Source organism: Brassica napus, chromosome A2, assembly GCF_020379485.1.
Source record: "Brassica napus cultivar Da-Ae chromosome A2, Da-Ae, whole genome shotgun sequence".
NCBI classification, from domain to species: Eukaryota; Viridiplantae; Streptophyta; class Magnoliopsida; order Brassicales; family Brassicaceae; genus Brassica; species Brassica napus.
The window spans coordinates 5257424-5275339 of NC_063435.1; the positions used below are offsets into that span (position 1 = coordinate 5257424).

General features: G+C 37.5%; 4 protein-coding genes across 4 annotated transcripts; 3 read left to right on the plus strand and 1 right to left on the minus strand.

Annotated features, from left to right (window-relative positions):
- The first annotated feature begins 444 nt into the window (after positions 1-444).
- LOC125589112 lies at positions 445-3419 on the plus strand. Its single transcript, XM_048761373.1, has 10 exons — positions 445-652; positions 754-989; positions 1323-1596; positions 1737-1851; positions 1922-2006; positions 2239-2390; positions 2462-2573; positions 2649-2806; positions 2875-2995; positions 3090-3419. The coding sequence occupies exons 1-10, from the start codon at positions 445-447 to the stop codon at positions 3417-3419; spliced, it is 1791 nt and encodes a 596-aa protein (XP_048617330.1).
- Positions 3420-4368: 949 nt separating this feature from the next.
- Positions 4369-6250, plus strand: LOC106389518 (F-box/FBD/LRR-repeat protein At5g56420-like). Its single transcript, XM_013829804.3, has 4 exons — positions 4369-4436; positions 4701-5534; positions 5621-5749; positions 5823-6250. Exons 2-4 carry the CDS (start codon positions 4701-4703, stop codon positions 6093-6095), a joined length of 1236 nt encoding a protein of 411 aa, XP_013685258.2. The 5' UTR covers positions 4369-4436; the 3' UTR covers positions 6096-6250.
- Positions 6251-6452: 202 nt separating this feature from the next.
- On the minus strand, positions 6453-7738 carry LOC106418301 (50S ribosomal protein L6, chloroplastic-like). The gene is made up of 3 exons (XM_048751088.1): positions 7704-7738; positions 6939-7235; positions 6453-6864 (listed from the first exon to the last, which is right to left on the minus strand). The coding sequence occupies exons 1-3, from the start codon at positions 7736-7738 to the stop codon at positions 6492-6494; spliced, it is 705 nt and encodes a 234-aa protein (XP_048607045.1). The 3' UTR covers positions 6453-6491.
- A 1936-nt stretch (positions 7739-9674) lies between these two features.
- LOC106418310 (probable FBD-associated F-box protein At1g32375) lies at positions 9675-12443 on the plus strand. The gene is made up of 3 exons (XM_048751092.1): positions 9675-11458; positions 11548-11687; positions 11762-12443. The coding sequence occupies exons 1-3, from the start codon at positions 10610-10612 to the stop codon at positions 11985-11987; spliced, it is 1215 nt and encodes a 404-aa protein (XP_048607049.1). The 5' UTR covers positions 9675-10609; the 3' UTR covers positions 11988-12443.
- Positions 12444-17916: the final 5473 nt, after the last annotated feature.

Genomic DNA, 17916 nt, shown 5'->3' on the forward strand with positions numbered 1-17916 from the left:
AAAAGGGCGATATACTGATCAGAAACGTTGTCCACGTCGGACAGTTTAATCAACCAATCAGAAGTTCTTTTTTTGACACGTCATATCGGATATGAGATGTTGGGCTACGATTTTTTGTTGAAGCGAAAGAACGTAATGTGTTGGCCCATCAAGCCCACCTCTATTGCTATGGCTTCTTCTTCACGCCGTCGAGATCTGAGATGCGAGAGCCCGACGTTTCCCTTTCTCTTTTCTCCAGATCCCGTTTAGTTAGATCGAATCGTGAGACCTTTTGTTTTCCTCTCTTCGTTTCCGTTTCGCGATCTGATCCACGATCAATCAATACGTCCCCCAAATCCTTTGTATATTTAATCTGATTTATGGATTCTCTAATCCTTTTGCGTTCTGATCTCATTTACAAAACTCTTAATCCGAGATTTATTTCGATCGAACTTGGATATCGCGATGAGTTCGACCGGAAAATTTACGTTGTCCGGAGATGCGAGTTCGAAGAAACACAGTGAGCCTTCCGGCCTCTCGGTTGGCGATCCCCATTCGAAGAAATCCAAAGGCGATGTGTCTGCCTCTTCTCCCGGTCTGAGCAAGCCCATCGACACGACATGGGACTCTCCCGGCGTCTCCACCGGCGTATCTAACTCGAAGAAACCTGATGGTAAGTGAGCCTGTGTCTTTCGTTATATTATTACAAAAAAATGATGATTTGTGTTTTCTCTGACGATGAAAACGATCGTATTTATTCTGCACGTCCGACAGTTGAAAGGGCAAAGACAAGTGTATCCTCCGGCGTTAGAGGCAAGTCCGCTGTTTCTTCTGACGTCAGGGGTAAAGCCATTGTCTCCGCCAACGTTGTGGAAGTGATGTTCTTCAAAGATGTGAAATTCGGTCCTCATGAAGGCGAGGTTAGGTTTCGGTTGATCCACTTTTGGGAAGCTCGGAATGTTCTGAAGAAAATTCTTCTCGGACTCGAGATGCTTCTCATTGACGAAGAGGTATAAATCGAGTTTTTTTTTTATGTTATAAGTTAACAAATTGTTTAGACTACATGCTAATATATCATTTTAGATTCAAACTTATATGTCTATGCCTACTCTATATTGATGCATTTAATTTATAATCGAATGTTTGTGCTTGATAGTTTAACCACATAAGCTAATTCTTTTACTGTCTCGCATTTTGTAATCATTAGCTCTACTTTTTACGATCGATATTTGTTAGAATTTTCTGAGTTTATATCGACTGATGGGTATCTTTAATATATCTGTCATCTTTCTAAAGATTTCCTGTCCAGCTTTTCTAATATAACTCTTCAATGTTGTTCATAGGGAACTGTTATCCAGGGCTTCATCCCATCTGCAAGGATCGATACTTATTTGCCACACATGAAAGCGGGTGGCATTTACAGACTCAACAATTTTTTTGGGTCTAAGAATAAGACTCTGTACCGAGTAGCTGAGCCGAGTGTCACTCTCACCTTCTCATCGACATCTGCTCTGTCTGTTCTGGATAACAGTCCAGTGTGTTTCCCTGATGACCGTTTCCGGTTCTATGGATATGAAGAATTTGACGCTGCCTGTGACTTGAAAGGAGATCTCTATGGTAATTTCTCACCATCATTCTACACCATCACCATTTGTATAGGATGACCTTTAGTTTTGTTTTGGGTTGTCCATTCTTATATGTGTGATTGCTGCGAATATAGTATATAAAGTCTTGATTTTGATTGGTGTCTTTTGCAGACTATGTAGGCCACATCAAACTTGTGAATGGTGAGGTTCCCCATGAGAGTCTTGTGCTGGATGAATCCGAGATAGCTTCAACCCGCCGCGTTTTGCTTCATGTTCAAACACATGAGTAAGCTAATATATATCTTCTTCCATTTTCATATGTTGTTTCTCTTAGCACGCGTGTCTGGATGTTGTAGTGGCCCCGTGATGAAGCTATACCTATGGGACAAAGCTGCTTTGGACTTCTGTGAAAAATTAAAAGCAACTGGAGGAACTGCAAAAGTTATTTTAGTCACCACGCTGAACCCGAAACGTTTTGGAGGTTTGTATATAACTTTTGTTTATTGTTTAAGAAGATACATTGGATGGTTAGTGATTCTTATCTGGTTAGTTTAGCTTTGATGGATATAGCTGTAATCGATAGGATTTGTAGTTTAACGGTTTGATCATTTGTTAAGTCTGTGAAGAATTAGTTGTGAGTAACTTAATATGGCATGGGTATCTTAAATTATAGATGAGCGTAGCCTCTTCATCTCATTTAGCCAAGAATTTTGATCTGTATTACATCGTTGGAACTGGTATAGGTGCCCTAACTCTATCTTCCATGACTTCATCACGGGTATTTATGGACAGTGATGTCCAAGCAACCCGAGAGTATCTCAATTGGTAAGCATACTGTATATACATATCCTTCCTTATTTTTCATTATAGTGCTAATTCTTTGACACTATCTTCAGGTTGATCTCAAACTCGGATGTCGCGAACAGAGTTGATGCAGACGTTGTCACTAAAACTGAAACTGTGACCATAGGCGAACTCTTTTCCTATATGAAGCAAGCAGCTGCCAAGGTAGTTTATTACTATTTGATCAGATTTTAACTATGATAGACTTTGTTTCTCATTTAATTTTCAAACATTTTGCAGGTTGCTTGGTTTGAGTGTACAGCGACAGTTGCTGATGTTGTGCACGGTTCAAGCTGGTATTACATAGGATGCGGTGTGTGCCACACTAAGGCAACCAAAGGGCCTACCACCCTTATGTGTAAGAAGTGTGGGAAAAGCACTATTGTCGGTGTTCCACAGTAAGTGAACCAAATTCGCCTATACTCATCCTTTCTCTGTATTCATTATAAATATGCTCATGACACAGGTTTCTAGCCAAGATTTCTGTGTACGATGAGAGTGACCAGGCTTTTTTTGTTCTCCTTGGTGATGCTGGTCAAGAGTTGACTGGAAAGAAGGCAGCTGAATTGGTTGAGAGCTATTTCGAGGTAATCACAGACCTGATCAACTTTGTCTTTTTGAAACTGAATTCTTACAAGTTATTTATAAATGTGTAGTGACAATTGATTAAATGTATGTTAGGCCAATGAGAGTGTAGGAGATGATCACATGGTTCCAGTTCCTCAAGCGCTGTCTGATACTATAGGACAGACTCGCAAGTTCATTGTGAAGGTATCAAGTCACAATTTGGATGGCAAGACCCAGACTTTGACTGTGACAAAGGTGCTCCAGTCGGAAGCTCCAGAAGTTGAAGGCGAGTTGGAGGAAGATGTGATTGTCACAGCCGCCCAGAAAACTTTGGATGATGGAGGTGCTGAAGATGATCCTTCCATGGACTCTAATGTTGAGAAGGTCAAAAGAGCTGCTGAAAATGATGAAGCAGAGAATCCTAAGCGAGCCAAATGTGGGTAGGATGTGGCTATAATAATTTAAATGGTAGTACTTATGGTTTCTAGACGTTTATGCTTTCTTCCTTTTCAATTTTAAACTTCCTCTTTGCAACAATTGAATGTCTTTTTTAAAAACTCTTTTTGGTTGAACTCATGTTATTGCTTTTTTCTATGTTTGATTCTGCTCTTATTATTTGTTGCGATACTCATATACAAAGCATAAAATGTTTGACATATACTAAAGTTGAACATGCATCAAAATGATTTTGGTTAACTTATGTATCATCGCTTGGATGATACTGATGCGTTTTCCACAGGCTGCTATGTGGTTGACAGCAATGCAAAAGGTTCAATGTTCTTTTATTTCATTCAAAAGAAACACGTAATGTAAATAATATAATGAATTTTTGTATGTTTATAACACATTCTTATAAGAAATACGTTATGTAAATAATATAATGATAATACATTTTGCCCAGCTTCTTTCTACTCTTATCAATTAGAAGTTATAATAAATGTAAACATCCAATCATAATATACTTATGCTAAACAGAGAATTATTATATTCTCACACTATTCCAATACTAAACACAACATATTAAACCCATCCCAGATTTATATTAAAAAATGTTAAATATATGGTAAACATTTGCTTAGGAAATATTAAGTAACTATAATAGACACAGTTAAATTCTATTAAATGTATATTATATGTACCAGGTAATATATATAAAATTAGTAAATCTATTACAAAAAAAATTAAAACATTATTCCTATACTTTATAATCAAATATTATTTTATTTGAGGAATATAATTATAGATTGAACTATAATATATTTGGTTTAAACTACACTTTATTTGTTTAATTGGTTTAGTACAACAAAATCCTACTATCATCACACTTTTCCGCGCAACGCGCGGAGAGAGGACCTAGTAATAATAAAAAGACTAACATGTAGGCTATAAAGAAAGGACCTCATCAATATCAAGATTCATAGATCAAGTCTGCAAATCTATCAAGATTGGATTATCATACGAGTTAAGTTTTGTTTTATTTCTTTTCAGTTCTGTAAATCTGTAATCCAAATTTGTTAAGACCGGATTCAAGTTTAGGATCATGTGAGTTTAAGATTGGTTTAGTTTCTTTGCCTGTTCTGTAAATCCTTAATCCAAATCTCACCTATGGTTTATTTGTTAATATTCAGTTGATATTTTCTCATCTATTAGTTTTTTTTTTCGCCGGCTGATTCAAGCAAACTAATGCAGTGTTTGACTTTTTTTTTTTTTTGTTGAATTTTACAGATGGATAAGATAAGCGAGTTACCTGATGCTTTGCTCTTGCAGATACTGTCTTTGGTTAAGACCAAAGACCGTGTAGCCACGAGTCTTCTCTCAAAACGATGGGAGACTCTTTGGACGCTGGTTCCTAAACTTGAGTTCCATCTTGAACGTGGAAGTGACTCAGAGTTCGTTAACCGGTCTTTGCTGTTGCATAGAGCTCCGGTTCTTGAAAGCTTTTCTTTAAAAGTTGACACGTTTCAAGTTAGTCCTCTAGACATTGGGATATGGATTAGAACCGCGGTTGATCACGGTGTTCGTGAGCTAAAACTTGACTATACCGCCAACGAAGATCCTATCAGACTACCTAGGAGCTTTTATACTTGCCAAACACTCCTTGTCCTAAAGCTTAAAAACGCAAATCTTGTCGGTTTTTCTTCCAACTCTTCCTCTGTTTGTTTTCAATCTCTCAAGATCTTACACCTTCTGTCGGTGACATACTCAGATGAGAAGTCTCTTGAAACCATTTTATCAAGCTGTTCTAGTCTCAAAGATCTTGTGGTTGAATGTTGTCCTAACGACAATGTTTTCATTTTCACTATTAACGTTCTTTCACTACAGAGTTTGTCTCTGAATAGATCAGCGAAATATTATCGAAAAAACTGTCTTGGGTTTGTGATTAATGCTCCTTCTTTGAAGTACTTGAACATCAGAGATTATCGCGGCTCCTTTTGTTTGGCTGAAGATATGCCTGAGCTTGTGGAAGCTAATGTTGAAGTTGGTTATGACAAACTTGATGAGCTTATGGGATCTCTTACTTCAGTCAAGCGTCTTTCTATATGTTCAACCAAACTCAATGTAATCTACTCTGGTCTCTTTAAAACATTCTATCTTTCTATTTAGCCAGACAAAGAGATGAGACAGTTTCTCTGTGGTTTACGCAGGCTCCATGTCCTACTACCTTTCAACAACTTGTGCATCTAGAGATATGTACATGTAAACCAGAGTGGTGGAATCTACTTGTGTGTCTGCTCACGGCAACTCCTAAACTACGAGTTCTCAAGCTTAAACGGGTATGAAACAGTTTATGTTAACCTATAGTTCTTGCCTTGGTTCGATGATCTAATACCAATTTTTTTTTCTCAGACTCATAAGGACTGTAGCAAAGGAGGGTGTTGGAACGAACCGGGCTCTGTACCGGATTGCCTTTTAACCAGCCTTGAATATTTTGAGTGGAGACGTTACAAAGGAACCAAAGGTCAGAGTGATCTTGTGACTTATATCTTGAGGAATTCTTGTCATTTGAAAATGGTGAAAATCCTCACTGAGACAGATGATCCTGAAGAGCAACTTGAGATGATTAAGAATTTAGCATTCTCCCCTAGAGCATCAATTACATGTCAAGTTGATTTCGACTGAAAAAAACATTCTCTATCCCTAATCCATGTAATGAACGATCCAGTTCAGTCTTTTTTTTATAATGTGTGCATGTGTGGATAAATGATTGATGTATCTTTGTTTATATTTGGTCTGTATCACAACATAATGATCCATAACGATTGAAGATTCTCACTCTCTAGCGTTTTTATTCTTTAGCTATGTTCTTGCCTTGGGAGTCAAGTCTCATAATGGAAGAGATGATCTCTACTTTTAGATGCCCACAACTTTAGAAGAAATTTAATTAAACCAAAAAAGCCACCAGACATTGGAATAAACAGACAAATATATTATTTTCGTCTTAACATTTTTCATACACCGAATCAGCATTGAGATAAAGAAACATACATATAGATAAGTAGCTAACAATATCAAAGATCACTTGTTTGTTCTGTCTTTTCCTTTCTTCCTGTGAACAATCTCATCAGAATAGCACACTCCAATACGCTTGTATGGCTCTGCTGGCCTCCATTTCCTTACCGTAGCAGCAAACTGCCCAATCTCACACTTATCATATCCACTAACTATGACTATCGTTATCTTAACTTTTTCACCTTTTCCAAAAATTATAATCTTCTTATCCACTTTCACTTTGAGACTATCTGGTATCTCAATCTTAACCGGGTGAGAAAACCCGAGATTCAACACTAATTCTTTTCCTTGGACCATCGCACGATAACCAACACCTTTGAGCTCAAGTGTTTTCTCAAACCCCTTTGATACTCCCACAACCATGTTGTCAGTAAGCGTCCTAAAATTATTAAAAAGGGTTTCAGCACTTAAGTGAAAAGTCTTTGATTTAAAAAAGGCTAAGAGTTTTGTAACCTGAAAAGGCCATGCATTTCTTTGGCTCTTCGAGTTTCCATGGTTTTTCTGACCCTCAAGAAACCGGAGTCTTCTTCAGTAAGCTCAACTTCTGGTGGGTAAGTTAAAGCGAGTTCTCCCAAAGGACCCTTCACTTTTAAGTCTTGACCTTGTATTGAAATGGTAACATTGGACGGTACAGCGATTGGCTGCTTTCCTATCCTTGATTCTTTGCGCTTGGTGGTCTTAGCAGAGACACCCACTTGAGCAAATGGGGTGGTTGAGACCTTGAGTAGCCTTCTTCTGTCGCCTAAGAACCTGACCTGAAAAACAAAGGGAGCTTATATCTTCAAAGAGATAACATTCTTACAAAGTAATCGGACCACAAGATACTTAACTTACAAATATAAAATTTCAAAACAAAAAAACATCAAGAAAGTCAAAAACGAGTATCGGACTACAAGATACTCAACCATGTATCCTTCATTTTTAATATAATCTGAGTGTTTAAAAAAAAAGCTTCTCAAGTATATCTTTAGATCATGGATGAAATACAACAAAGGGTAAAAGGAAATAACCCTAAAGACTTAAGCCAAAACAACACAAAGGCCAAAGGACAACGAAGGTCCTTGGAGACAACAACAAGCCGGCGAACATAAACACATTCCCGGAAGCCAGATAAACCATAATATCTAATAAAGCAAAAACATACTAAACACAAGTAAAGCAAACAAAACCCTAGTGAAAATCAAGAAACTATAGTAAAGATAAGGATTTATGGTATACCTAGGTAGAAAACAAGAGAGGAATGAGGAAGCCATTGCTTTCTAAAAAGATTGTCTAAGGAGCTCTTTCTGATCGAGAAGGAGAATAGTGGAGAGAGTTTATGAGCCAGTTAAGGATTCGGCGAGAAGATATGTTGTGACGCGACGTGACGTGCATGTGTGGGAAAAGGAGACAACGTAAGACTGTGTCTCGATTAAGGAGACACAGCTGGTAAGCATATTAAAAAAAAAAAAACAAACTAAACAAATAAATAAAACTATACTACTACACAATCCAGGTTTAAGCCCACCAAAAAATTAAAAATATGCAGCTCTGCTAATTAACAGGCCGTCAGAAAAATTAAAGATAAGTAGACGTCATATTGTGAGCAGTAAAAGAAAAAGGGCAAGTCAGAAAAATCAGCATTGGTGGAGATTAATTAATAAACCACAAAAAGATATCCCGAGTTTGAATATTTCAGTCAGAATACTGTTAAATGTTTTAAATGTTCCATGACTTTTGTTTTGGCTCATCACATTGTTCTTTTTTTTTTTGGTGTTGATGATTCAGTATACTTTTTAACTCTAAAAAGCAAGAACTTAAAAAATTTAAGATGAATACGCGATTTAAGCTGAATACAGTGACTTGAAATTGTAAAACAGACCCCTAATGAATGAAACATCTTAATAAGTTATATCATTGTTCTTTTTATCAAGGTTTCTTATTTTCTCGGAAACTAAAACAATCGGCATATTGTTAAAAATTTGCAAGTATATTTTGGTTTCAGTTGGCGTATGGATGAACATATGGCGACACTGAATCTAAGGTTGAAGGACAATTTTTCAACAACTTGTTCATCTAGAGATATGTACATGTAAACCCCAGTGGTGGAATCTACTAGTGTGTCTGCTCACAGCGACTCCTAAACTACGAGTTCTCAAGCTTAAATGGGTATAAAACCGTTTCTGTAAACTTATCACCTCTCATGTTTCCTTGTCTTGGTTAGACGATCTAATACCAAAATGTTCATTTCAGACACATAAGGATTGTAGAAAAGGAGGGTGTTGGAACGAACCCGGTTCTGTACCGGAGTGCCTGTTAACCAGTTTTGAACAAATTAATTGAGTGGAGACGTTACAAAGGAACTAAAGATCAAGAGTGATCTTGTGACTTCTATCTTGAGAAATTCTTGTCATTTGAAGATGGTGAAGATATTCACTGAGTCAGATGATCATGAGGAGCAACTTGAGATGATAAAGAAGTTAGCATTCTCACCTAGAGCATCAATTACATGTCAAGTTGATTTCGACTGAAAAACATTCTCTATCCCTAACCCATGTAAATATGTAATGAATGCTCCAGTTCAGTTATTTTTATAGTATGTGTTTCTGCGTGGATAAATGATTGATGTATCTTGTTTATACTTGGCCTGTATCACAACAGTGGTTGATAAAGATTAAAGATTCTCACTCTCTAGCGCTTTGTTCCACAATGTTTTTATTTTTAGATATGTTCTTGCCTTGGGAGTCAAGTCTCATAATGGAAGAGTTGATCTCTACTCAGGGCCGGGCCTGAGAATTACTGGCCCAGAAGCAAAATATTTTTTTTGGCCCCTTACTTTAAAAAAAAACATGAAATACACTAAAAAGTGAAGCAAAGAAATTCGAACCTGGCCCCCATTAGATAATATAATGCATCAATTCCACTAGACCAAATACTATCCTATGTATTTTTGGCCCCTAAAATTAATAATCATAGTCCGGCCCTAAAGCATATGCTTTACTTACCTCTATTCAGGCACGGTCTTGTCTGTACTTTTACATGCAGAGAACTTCAGAAGAAACGTGTAACTAGACAAAAAAAAAAGTCAAGGACTCAAGATATTAAACTTTTATATTTAATTGTAATTTGGTTTATATTAAAATTTTATTTCATGATTATTTCTGTAGCAAATGTTAGTAACTAAATTTAACTATATTTGTAAAATTAGAAAATATAAATAACGAAACATATAGATTTAGTTATAGTTTTGTTTTTATAATGAACTCAATCGAATTTGGTCGAATCATATTTATCCATAAGCTTTTAGCCTTTTATGGTTCGGTTACCCATCCAAATTTAAAAACATTGCTTTGAATTAATGAAACTTATTATTTCCGGTTCAGCCTTTTCGATTGATACTGATTCGCTTGAGTTGGGCAAACCTTGATTCAAAATTTTGACAAATAAGAAAAAAAAAAAAAGAAGAAAAGAAATGAAACTGGCAAGTGGGAACTACTACACGCAGTTACGAAATAGCTTCTGGACGGTTGGATCTATATGACTCAAATTTTTGAATTAACAACGCAGTTAAAAGTTAAAACATAGGTCACATTTAAAGTTAAAATTTTTGATATTATGTTTCGTATGCTTTGTGTTCTCAATGGCCGCTAGAATTAAAAGTTTTTTTTTTCTTTTCTCGAAGAGAAGCTAGAAGGCCTTTAGCCTTTAGGGGAATAGGTCACATTTAAAGAGTCGTTGATTCTCTCTTTTTTTTATGGAAACTTGAATCAAATTAAAATATTTGAGCAACTTATCTTTTTTTTTTGGGGAAATTGCACCATTCAAATTAAGGTTTTCCATATATTATAATGTAAGAGGAAATGGTGTTCATAGCCATTACCGTCACCGAAGGGGTTTCTACTTTCCAGGTATTTTTCTGTTCTATGAATATCCTGATTTAAAGAAGTAGCTTCGTCAACAAGCTGTCGATGAGTTTGGTTTTAGTTCCTTGTCTTTAAACTTTGGGGTTTGTGTACCACGCAGCTAGGACTTGCTTCGACATTCTGTCGTTTCTCATGACTGAATTATCTGTTTGGTTTAACATCCCTGGTTCGTTCTTAATGTTTGTAGGCTTAGGTGTCTGGTTTGCGGCTTCTTGCTAAATCATGGATAGGATAAGTCAGTTGTCTGATACTCTTCTATTGCGAATACTGTCCGAACTGCCTACCGCTAAAGATGTTGTGGAGACTATGGTTTTGTCAAAACGTTGGCTTCCTCTGTGGAAGTCAGTGCCATATATTGACTTCGACGACGATAGCTATGAAGATATTGATACTGGAAGGTTTTCGCGCTTTGTTGACAGGTCTTTGATTCTGCACAAGGCACCGATTGAAACTTTGCATTTCAAACTGACTAAAACTTCTACTGTCGATGATATTGGAGTATGGATTGAAATGGCTGTTCAACGCCATGTGCGAGACTTGAGTATCAATATCGACTGTACTTCCAGTACAACTCCAGTTACAGTTCCAAGGAGTTTATACACATGCTGTGGAATGCTTGTGAACTTGAATTTAACGAGTGTGACTCTTACGGATGCTTCTACCTTGCCTTCTTTCTCAACCCTCAAATATTTGTTCCTTTCATTTGTGAAGTACCCCGGTGAGGAGTTTGTCAGGAGGCTTTTATTCAGTTGTGGTGTTCTTGAACATTTGTATGTGGACCAATGTCTCGATGACAATGTTACCATTTTCACAGTTAAGGTTCCTTCCCTCAAGAGTGCAATTTTGCATAAATCAAAAGACAGATACATTGATGATGAAGATGGATTTGTGATAGACGCTCCTTCTTTGGAGCTGTTGGATGTTTATAATAGTACAGCCGGGTTTTGTACCATTGAGAGTGCTATGCCTAATATTGTTAAAGCAAATGTTGTCGTTAATCATGGTCCTTCGGAAATTCTGAGTGCTATTACTTCAGTGAAGCGCCTTTATTTATGTTTATCATACGCAAAGGTAAAATATCTACTCGACTACGACTAAAAGTATGTAATTTTCCATCTTTGAAAACATGTTTGCTTGATTCTTTTTTTTTTCTATTGCAGGATGCATATCCTGTTGGTAGTGTCTTCCCCCGTCTTGTGTGTTTAACAATATGCACATCTGAGATAGAATGTTTCAATCTACTTATGTGTCTACTCAGAGATTCCCCTAGTTTAAAATCCCTCAAACTACAGGTATATATGTACATTTCATCCCAAAATATTCAGTTTTATGATCTATAATGCTCTCTGTATCTGTCCCGTCAATTCATTCCAGCTTTTTTGGCATTCGGGATCAAGGACAGCGCTCCTGTTGGAATGAACCGAGTTCAGTTCCTGCATGTCTGTTATCGAGTCTTGAAACTTTTGAATGGGTAAACTATGAAGGCACCGAAGAAGAGAAAGAAGTAGTAGCATTCATATTACGAAGTGGAAGATGTTTGAAGAAGGTGAATATCTCCTCGGAAACCACTGACTCCGACAAGAAACTTGAGATGCTTTAGGTGTTCACCTACCTGTCAGCTTACATTCCTCTCAAGCCATAAACACAAGTCCGATCACATATATGCTTATTAATGTTTTGGATGTTTTTTTTTCATATTATTTGAGTGTTTTGAATTTCTTATTGTTCCTTGCTTTATTCTATGCCTTGGAGCTCGTTAACATGTCTTTGCTATATTAAAGTCTCCAGTTCTTGAAGTCTTTTCTTTAAAAGTTGATGTGTTTCATTTTAATCCTCTAGACATTGGGGTTTGAGTTAGAACCGCGGTTGATTACGAACATGTTCTTCAGCTAAAATTTGACGATTCTGCCAGTGAAGATCCTATCAGACTACCTAGGAGCTTTTATACTTGTGAAACACTCAATGTCCTAAAACTTACGAACGCAAGTCTTATCGATTTTTCTTCTTCTTCTTCAGTTTGTTTTCGATCTCTAACGACCTTGCATCTTCTATCAGTGAAGTACTCAGATGACAAGTCTTTTGAAACCCTTTTTTCCAGTTACTCTAGTCTTAAAGATTTGGTGGTGAAATGTTGTCCTGATGACAATGTTGGAACTCTGTTTTTACAAAGAATTTAGAAGCTGATGTTTTCTGATTTTCCGGTAACATTTCCGGCTACACCGGTGGCTATTCCGGTCAGATCATCAGCTCGTTGTAAAGCTTGTAATGAGCACTACAACCTGGTATATTCACACATCAAAAACAGATTAATATTGAATAAGAAATGATTCTAAGAAGTTGGTAGCTTGGTGTATGTAACACTGCAACTTTTGTCTAAATGACAAAACCAATAATTGTCCCACATCGGGGAATACAAGAGTCATAGAGCAGTATAAATATGGCATTGTGTCATATGAGTGTAAACGGCTCAGAGGAAGAGAGAGCTCCCCACGCGCGCGCCGCCGCCGCCGTCCGGCCGGCTCGGCGTGGGCGTGGGCGTGGGCTTGGGCTTGGGCTTGGGCTTGGGTGGGCCTTTGGCCCGATAAGAAGTATTCTTTTTGGACCAAGTTAAGCTCAATGTTTTGCCATTTATTTCGAGAAAAAACAGCATACAATTTTATTTAAAACGACAAGTAGTTTGTCTAGAAAATAAAAACGTCATGCATGTTATCCTCTCGAAAATTTTTAAAACGAGATAAGAGAGAGTCTTGAGGAAGAAGTTTCGGAACTCAACTTCCCTCGATCTCCGCGAGATTCTCGCCCACGTGCAGCAGCTGTTGCGGGAAGTGGGTCGTCTCCGTCTCTTTATACATTCGTATATTTTCCTTAACATCGCTTTTATTCTATCGTTTTATATCAGTCCGGTTTTCCGGCTTATACAATCTTAACTCAAAATCGCTTTATGTCTAAAGCTCGAATCGGGTTGAAAAACGATTAATAGAAACGGGTTTTGGAACCGTGTTTGCGATTTGCTTTCTAGCACTTCCGCGAAACGTTTTGATCTTATCTCATAACGATGTTTGCGATTTGCTATACGCTTATCCGCGAAACGTTTCTGCGTTATTCTAAAAACGTGTTTGCGATTTGCTTTACGCTTATCCGCGAAACGTTTCTGTTTTATTTCATTACGATTTGCGGATTGCTTTTTAGCATTTTTCGCAAAACGTTTTTTGATACATTTTAAAAACGTTCTATAAATGAATCGTTTCAAGATCGCTTTCTTAAGCGAGTTTCTGAAACATTCTAAGTCTTATAAAAAAAAAAAAAAATGGTTTCTGCGAACGCTTATAAGCGAGTTTGCAAAACGTTTTTTCAAGACTTATATCGATATGATTTGGTTCAAACACCAAAAATGAACATCGATTTTAGACTATTATTTTCTTTAAAATAATATGTTAATTGTTGAATGGAGTACTAATCCGTTTTCATGTTTTCTCTACAGAACAATGACAAACGAGAACGACACCCCCACTCCCATGGACACCTCGGATGTCATTCAGACTCCACTCAACGCTGCAGCAACTGGCGTGACAACCGCTGGAAACATCACAGCGTCAACCACTGCAGCAACAACGAGCACTTTCCTCCCTGCGGGGAATGCTGCTGATGAAACCATATAAGGAAAAACAAGGTTCAAAACGAACTCGAGAAGAAAGAGACAATGACAAAAACTCAGAAACTGAGACAAACGTCGAGATTTCTATAAATGATATTTCAGAAAATGGAGAAAAAGATGAACCTCGAAGGAGCAAAAGAGCTCGGAAAGAAAAATCTTTTGGAGAAGATTTCCTAATGGCATTTTTAGTAGAAAATGTTCCAAAAACGTTGGCAGAAGCCATGGCTTCACCAGAAGCTCCATTTTGGAATGAAGCTGTCAGGAGTGAGTTTGATTCGATCATGCAAAATTATACTTATTACATAACGGATTTACCACCTGGCTGCAAAGCATTAGGGAATAAATGGATAATGACACGAAAACCTGGTGGAAAATACAAGTCTAGGCTTGTAGTTCAAGGATTCCGACAAAAGGAAGGCCTTGACTATTTTGATACATATTCTCCAGTGACGAGAATAACATCAATAAGACTGATGATAGCTATCGCAGCCTTAAGAGACTTAGAAATCCATCAAATGGATGTAAAAACTGCCTTTCTAAATGGTGATTTAGAAGAGGAAATTTACATGAAACAACCTGAAGGTTTTGTCATTCCCGGACAGGAAGACAGAGTATGTCGACTTGTAAAGTCACTTTATGGGCTTAAACAAGCTCCTAAACAATGGCACGAAAAATTTGACAACACAATGATGTCAAATGGTTTCAAAATCAATGAATGTGACAAATGTATATACTACAAAACTACCAAAAATGCGTATGTTTTGCTATGTCTATATGTAGATGATATGCTCATTATTGGAAGCAATAAAGACATTATCAATCAAACAAAGAACATGCTCAAAGGGACATTTGAGATGAAAGACTTGGGATTAGTAGATGTAATTCTCGGGGTTAAAGTCACAAGAAATTCAAACGGAATTATCTTAACCCAATCTCATTATGCTCAAACAATATTAGAGAGATTTAAAAATTACTCTAATAGTACGGCAAAAACTCCGTTAGATCCCCAAATGCACTTGACGAAGAATTCAGGTGAGGCGGTTTCACAAAACGAGTATGCACGTGTGATCGGAAGTCTCATGTACTTGACAAATTGTACTAGACCGGATCTAGCGCATGCAGTAAACGTACTTAGTCGATATACAAGTAATTCAGGTCATACACACTGGAAAGCCATAACGAGGGTACTCAATTACTTGCGCTACACCAAAGATTTTGGGCTTCACTATGGTAAAGAACCAGCAGTTTTAGAAGGATACAGTGATGCTAACTGGATATCAGATTCTAAAAACTCAAAATCCACGAGTGGATATGTCTTTACACTAGGAGGAGCAGCAATATCATGGAAATCTACCAAGCAAACAGTGTTAGCCAGATCTACCATGGAATCTGAGTTCATAGCTTTAGACAAAGCAGCAGAAGAAGCTGAATGGCTTAGAAATTTTTTGGAAGATATTCCTATGTGGGAGAAACCTGTGCCAGCTATACGCATACATTGTGATAGTCAATCAGCAATAGCTCGGGCTCAGAATAATCTCTACAATGGTAAATCTCGTCACATCAGAAGACGACATAAAACCATTAGACAACTTATCTCAACTGGTGTAATTACAATAGACTACATCAAATCGGCTGACAACCTAGCGGATCCATTTACTAAAGGTTTGTCACGAGATGTTGTTGCTAAATCATCAAAAGGAATGGGTTTAAAGCCTATAACGAATGAAGATGCTTGATTGCAACCTTACCTATCATGACTGGAGATCCCAAGACGTAGGTTCAAAGGGAAAACAAAATCAAACAGAATCTAACCAAAGCACTTGAGACAAGTAGTCTCTTCCCAGCTCCTAAGATGATAAAAGTGCTAACAAATGTGAGAAGGATAAGCATAAGCTTTTAATGATTCCATAGCTTCTTAAGCGGAGTATTACTCAATACTTTTCATGGTCAATCACCTAATGAGTGTGAAATGAGGCCGTTTCTAGGAGAATGAATGCAAGGCTATATTCTCTAAGTTCACTCATGAAAACCAGGAATAGTTCAGGGCCACAATGAACACAATAGAGAACTAAGTTCTACGAGAAAATGATGCTGCGTTATGCCTGTTGTCTCGGTTTACATAAAACACCGGTTGGTTCAAGACATCATGTTCACCTTCTGGTAAAGTAAACCCGACAGATATTAACTATGAGTGGTTCAAGGCTTAAAAATGCCACCAACTCAAACACAGTCAATTTTCGCAAACACTCTCGATAAGTCTGTCTAGTCTAGTCATGATTAGAATAAGTATAGTTTTTTCTTTAGAGTCTATCGAGTCTACATTTAGTCTGCATATGTTTAGAAGAGTCATTTCTATTCATGTGGGGGATTGTTGGAACTCTGTTTTTACAAAGAATTTAGAAGCTGATGTTTTCTGATTTTCCGGTAACATTTCCGGCTACACCGGTGGCTATTCCGGTCAGATCATCAGCTCGTTGTAAAGCTTGTAATGAGCACTACAACCTGGTATATTCACACATCAAAAACAGATTAATATTGAATAAGAAATGATTCTAAGAAGTTGGTAGCTTGGTGTATGTAACACTGCAACTTTTGTCTAAATGACAAAACCAATAATTGTCCCACATCGGGGAATACAAGAGTCATAGAGCAGTATAAATATGGCATTGTGTCATATGAGTGTAAACGGCTCAGAGGAAGAGAGAGCTCCCCACGCGCGCGCCGCCGCCGCCGTCCGGCCGGCTCGGCTCGGCTCGGCTCGGCTCGGCTTGGGCGTGGGCTTGGGCTTGGGCTTGGGTGGAGGGCCTTTGGCCCGATAAGAAGTATTCTTTTTGGACCAAGTTAAGCTCAATGTTTTGCCATTTATTTCGAGAAAAAACAGCATACAATTTTATTTAAAACGACAAGTAGTTTGTCTAGAAAATAAAAACGTCATGCATGTTATCCTCTCGAAAATTTTTAAAACGAGATAAGAGAGAGTCTTGAGGAAGAAGTTTCGGAACTCAACTTCCCTCGATCTCCGCGAGATTCTCGCCCACGTGCAGCAGCTGTTGCGGGAAGTGGGTCGTCTCCGTCTCTTTAAATATCGTCTCTCCTCTTCCTTCATTTCTCAATTTTTTCGAGATCAAAATCCAACAAAAATCCTTCTGCGTAAGTCTATATTGCGAGAGTGTTTCGTAGAGTTTATAGTTCGATAGGGCGATCACGAGTGAGGCGTGATTCGTCTGCCATGGTTTTATCCTGGGACTCTATATTCGTACAGTTCCGTCTCACTAACGGAGCGAATATTTTGAGTTAAGGAAAGAGATCATATCTCGACTCCATGTCTCTTCGCGAATACGATTTCTTATCGTTCTTGTATTCGCTTTATACATTCGTATATTTTCCTTAACATCGCTTTTATTCTATCGTTTTATATCAGTCCGGTTTTCCGGCTTATACAATCTTAACTCAAAATCGCTTTATGTCTAAAGCTCGAATCGGGTTGAAAAACGATTAATAGAAACGGGTTTTGGAACCGTGTTTGCGATTTGCTTTCTAGCACTTCCGCGAAACGTTTTGATCTTATCTCATAACGATGTTTGCGATTTGCTATACGCTTATCCGCGAAACGTTTCTGCGTTATTCTAAAAACGTGTTTGCGATTTGCTTTACGCTTATCCGCGAAACGTTTCTGTTTTATTTCATTACGATTTGCGGATTGCTTTTTAGCATTTTTCGCAAAACGTTTTTTGATACATTTTAAAAACGTTCTATAAATGAATCGTTTCAAGATCGCTTTCTTAAGCGAGTTTGTGAAACATTCTAAGTCTATAAAAATGGTTTCTGCGAACGCTTTTAAGCGAGTTTGCAAAACGTTTTTTCAAGACTTATA

What these genes read in the sequence shown, in the direction of transcription:
- LOC106418301 (XM_048751088.1), bottom strand. Translation starts at nt 7,738, where the DNA reads ATGGCTTCCTCATTCCTCTCTTGTTTTCTACCTAG. An exon ending in CTCTCTTGTTTTCTACCTAG is followed by an intron (nt 7,236 to 7,703) that starts GTATACCATAAA and finishes TTTTCAGGTCAG; the next exon opens with GTTCTTAGGCGACAGAAGAA. An exon ending in GAAATGCATGGCCTTTTCAG is followed by an intron (nt 6,865 to 6,938) that starts GTTACAAAACTC and finishes TAATAATTTTAG; the next exon opens with GACGCTTACTGACAACATGG.
- LOC106389518 (XM_013829804.3), top strand. Translation starts at nt 4,701, where the DNA reads ATGGATAAGATAAGCGAGTTACCTGATGCTTTGCTCTTGCAGATACTG. An exon ending in TATGTTCAACCAAACTCAAT is followed by an intron (nt 5,535 to 5,620) that starts GTAATCTACTCT and finishes TGGTTTACGCAG; the next exon opens with GCTCCATGTCCTACTACCTT. An exon ending in GAGTTCTCAAGCTTAAACGG is followed by an intron (nt 5,750 to 5,822) that starts GTATGAAACAGT and finishes TTTTTTTCTCAG; the next exon opens with ACTCATAAGGACTGTAGCAA.
- LOC125589112 (XM_048761373.1), top strand. Translation starts at nt 445, where the DNA reads ATGAGTTCGACCGGAAAATTTACGTTGTCCGGAGATGCGAGTTCGAAG. An exon ending in CAACTGGAGGAACTGCAAAA is followed by an intron (nt 2,007 to 2,238) that starts GTTATTTTAGTC and finishes CTTAAATTATAG; the next exon opens with ATGAGCGTAGCCTCTTCATC. An exon ending in ACTATTGTCGGTGTTCCACA is followed by an intron (nt 2,807 to 2,874) that starts GTAAGTGAACCA and finishes CTCATGACACAG; the next exon opens with GTTTCTAGCCAAGATTTCTG.
- LOC106418310 (XM_048751092.1), top strand. Translation starts at nt 10,610, where the DNA reads ATGGATAGGATAAGTCAGTTGTCTGATACTCTTCTATTGCGAATACTG. An exon ending in TATGTTTATCATACGCAAAG is followed by an intron (nt 11,459 to 11,547) that starts GTAAAATATCTA and finishes TTTCTATTGCAG; the next exon opens with GATGCATATCCTGTTGGTAG. An exon ending in CTCAAACTACAGGTATATAT is followed by an intron (nt 11,688 to 11,761) that starts GTACATTTCATC and finishes AATTCATTCCAG; the next exon opens with CTTTTTTGGCATTCGGGATC.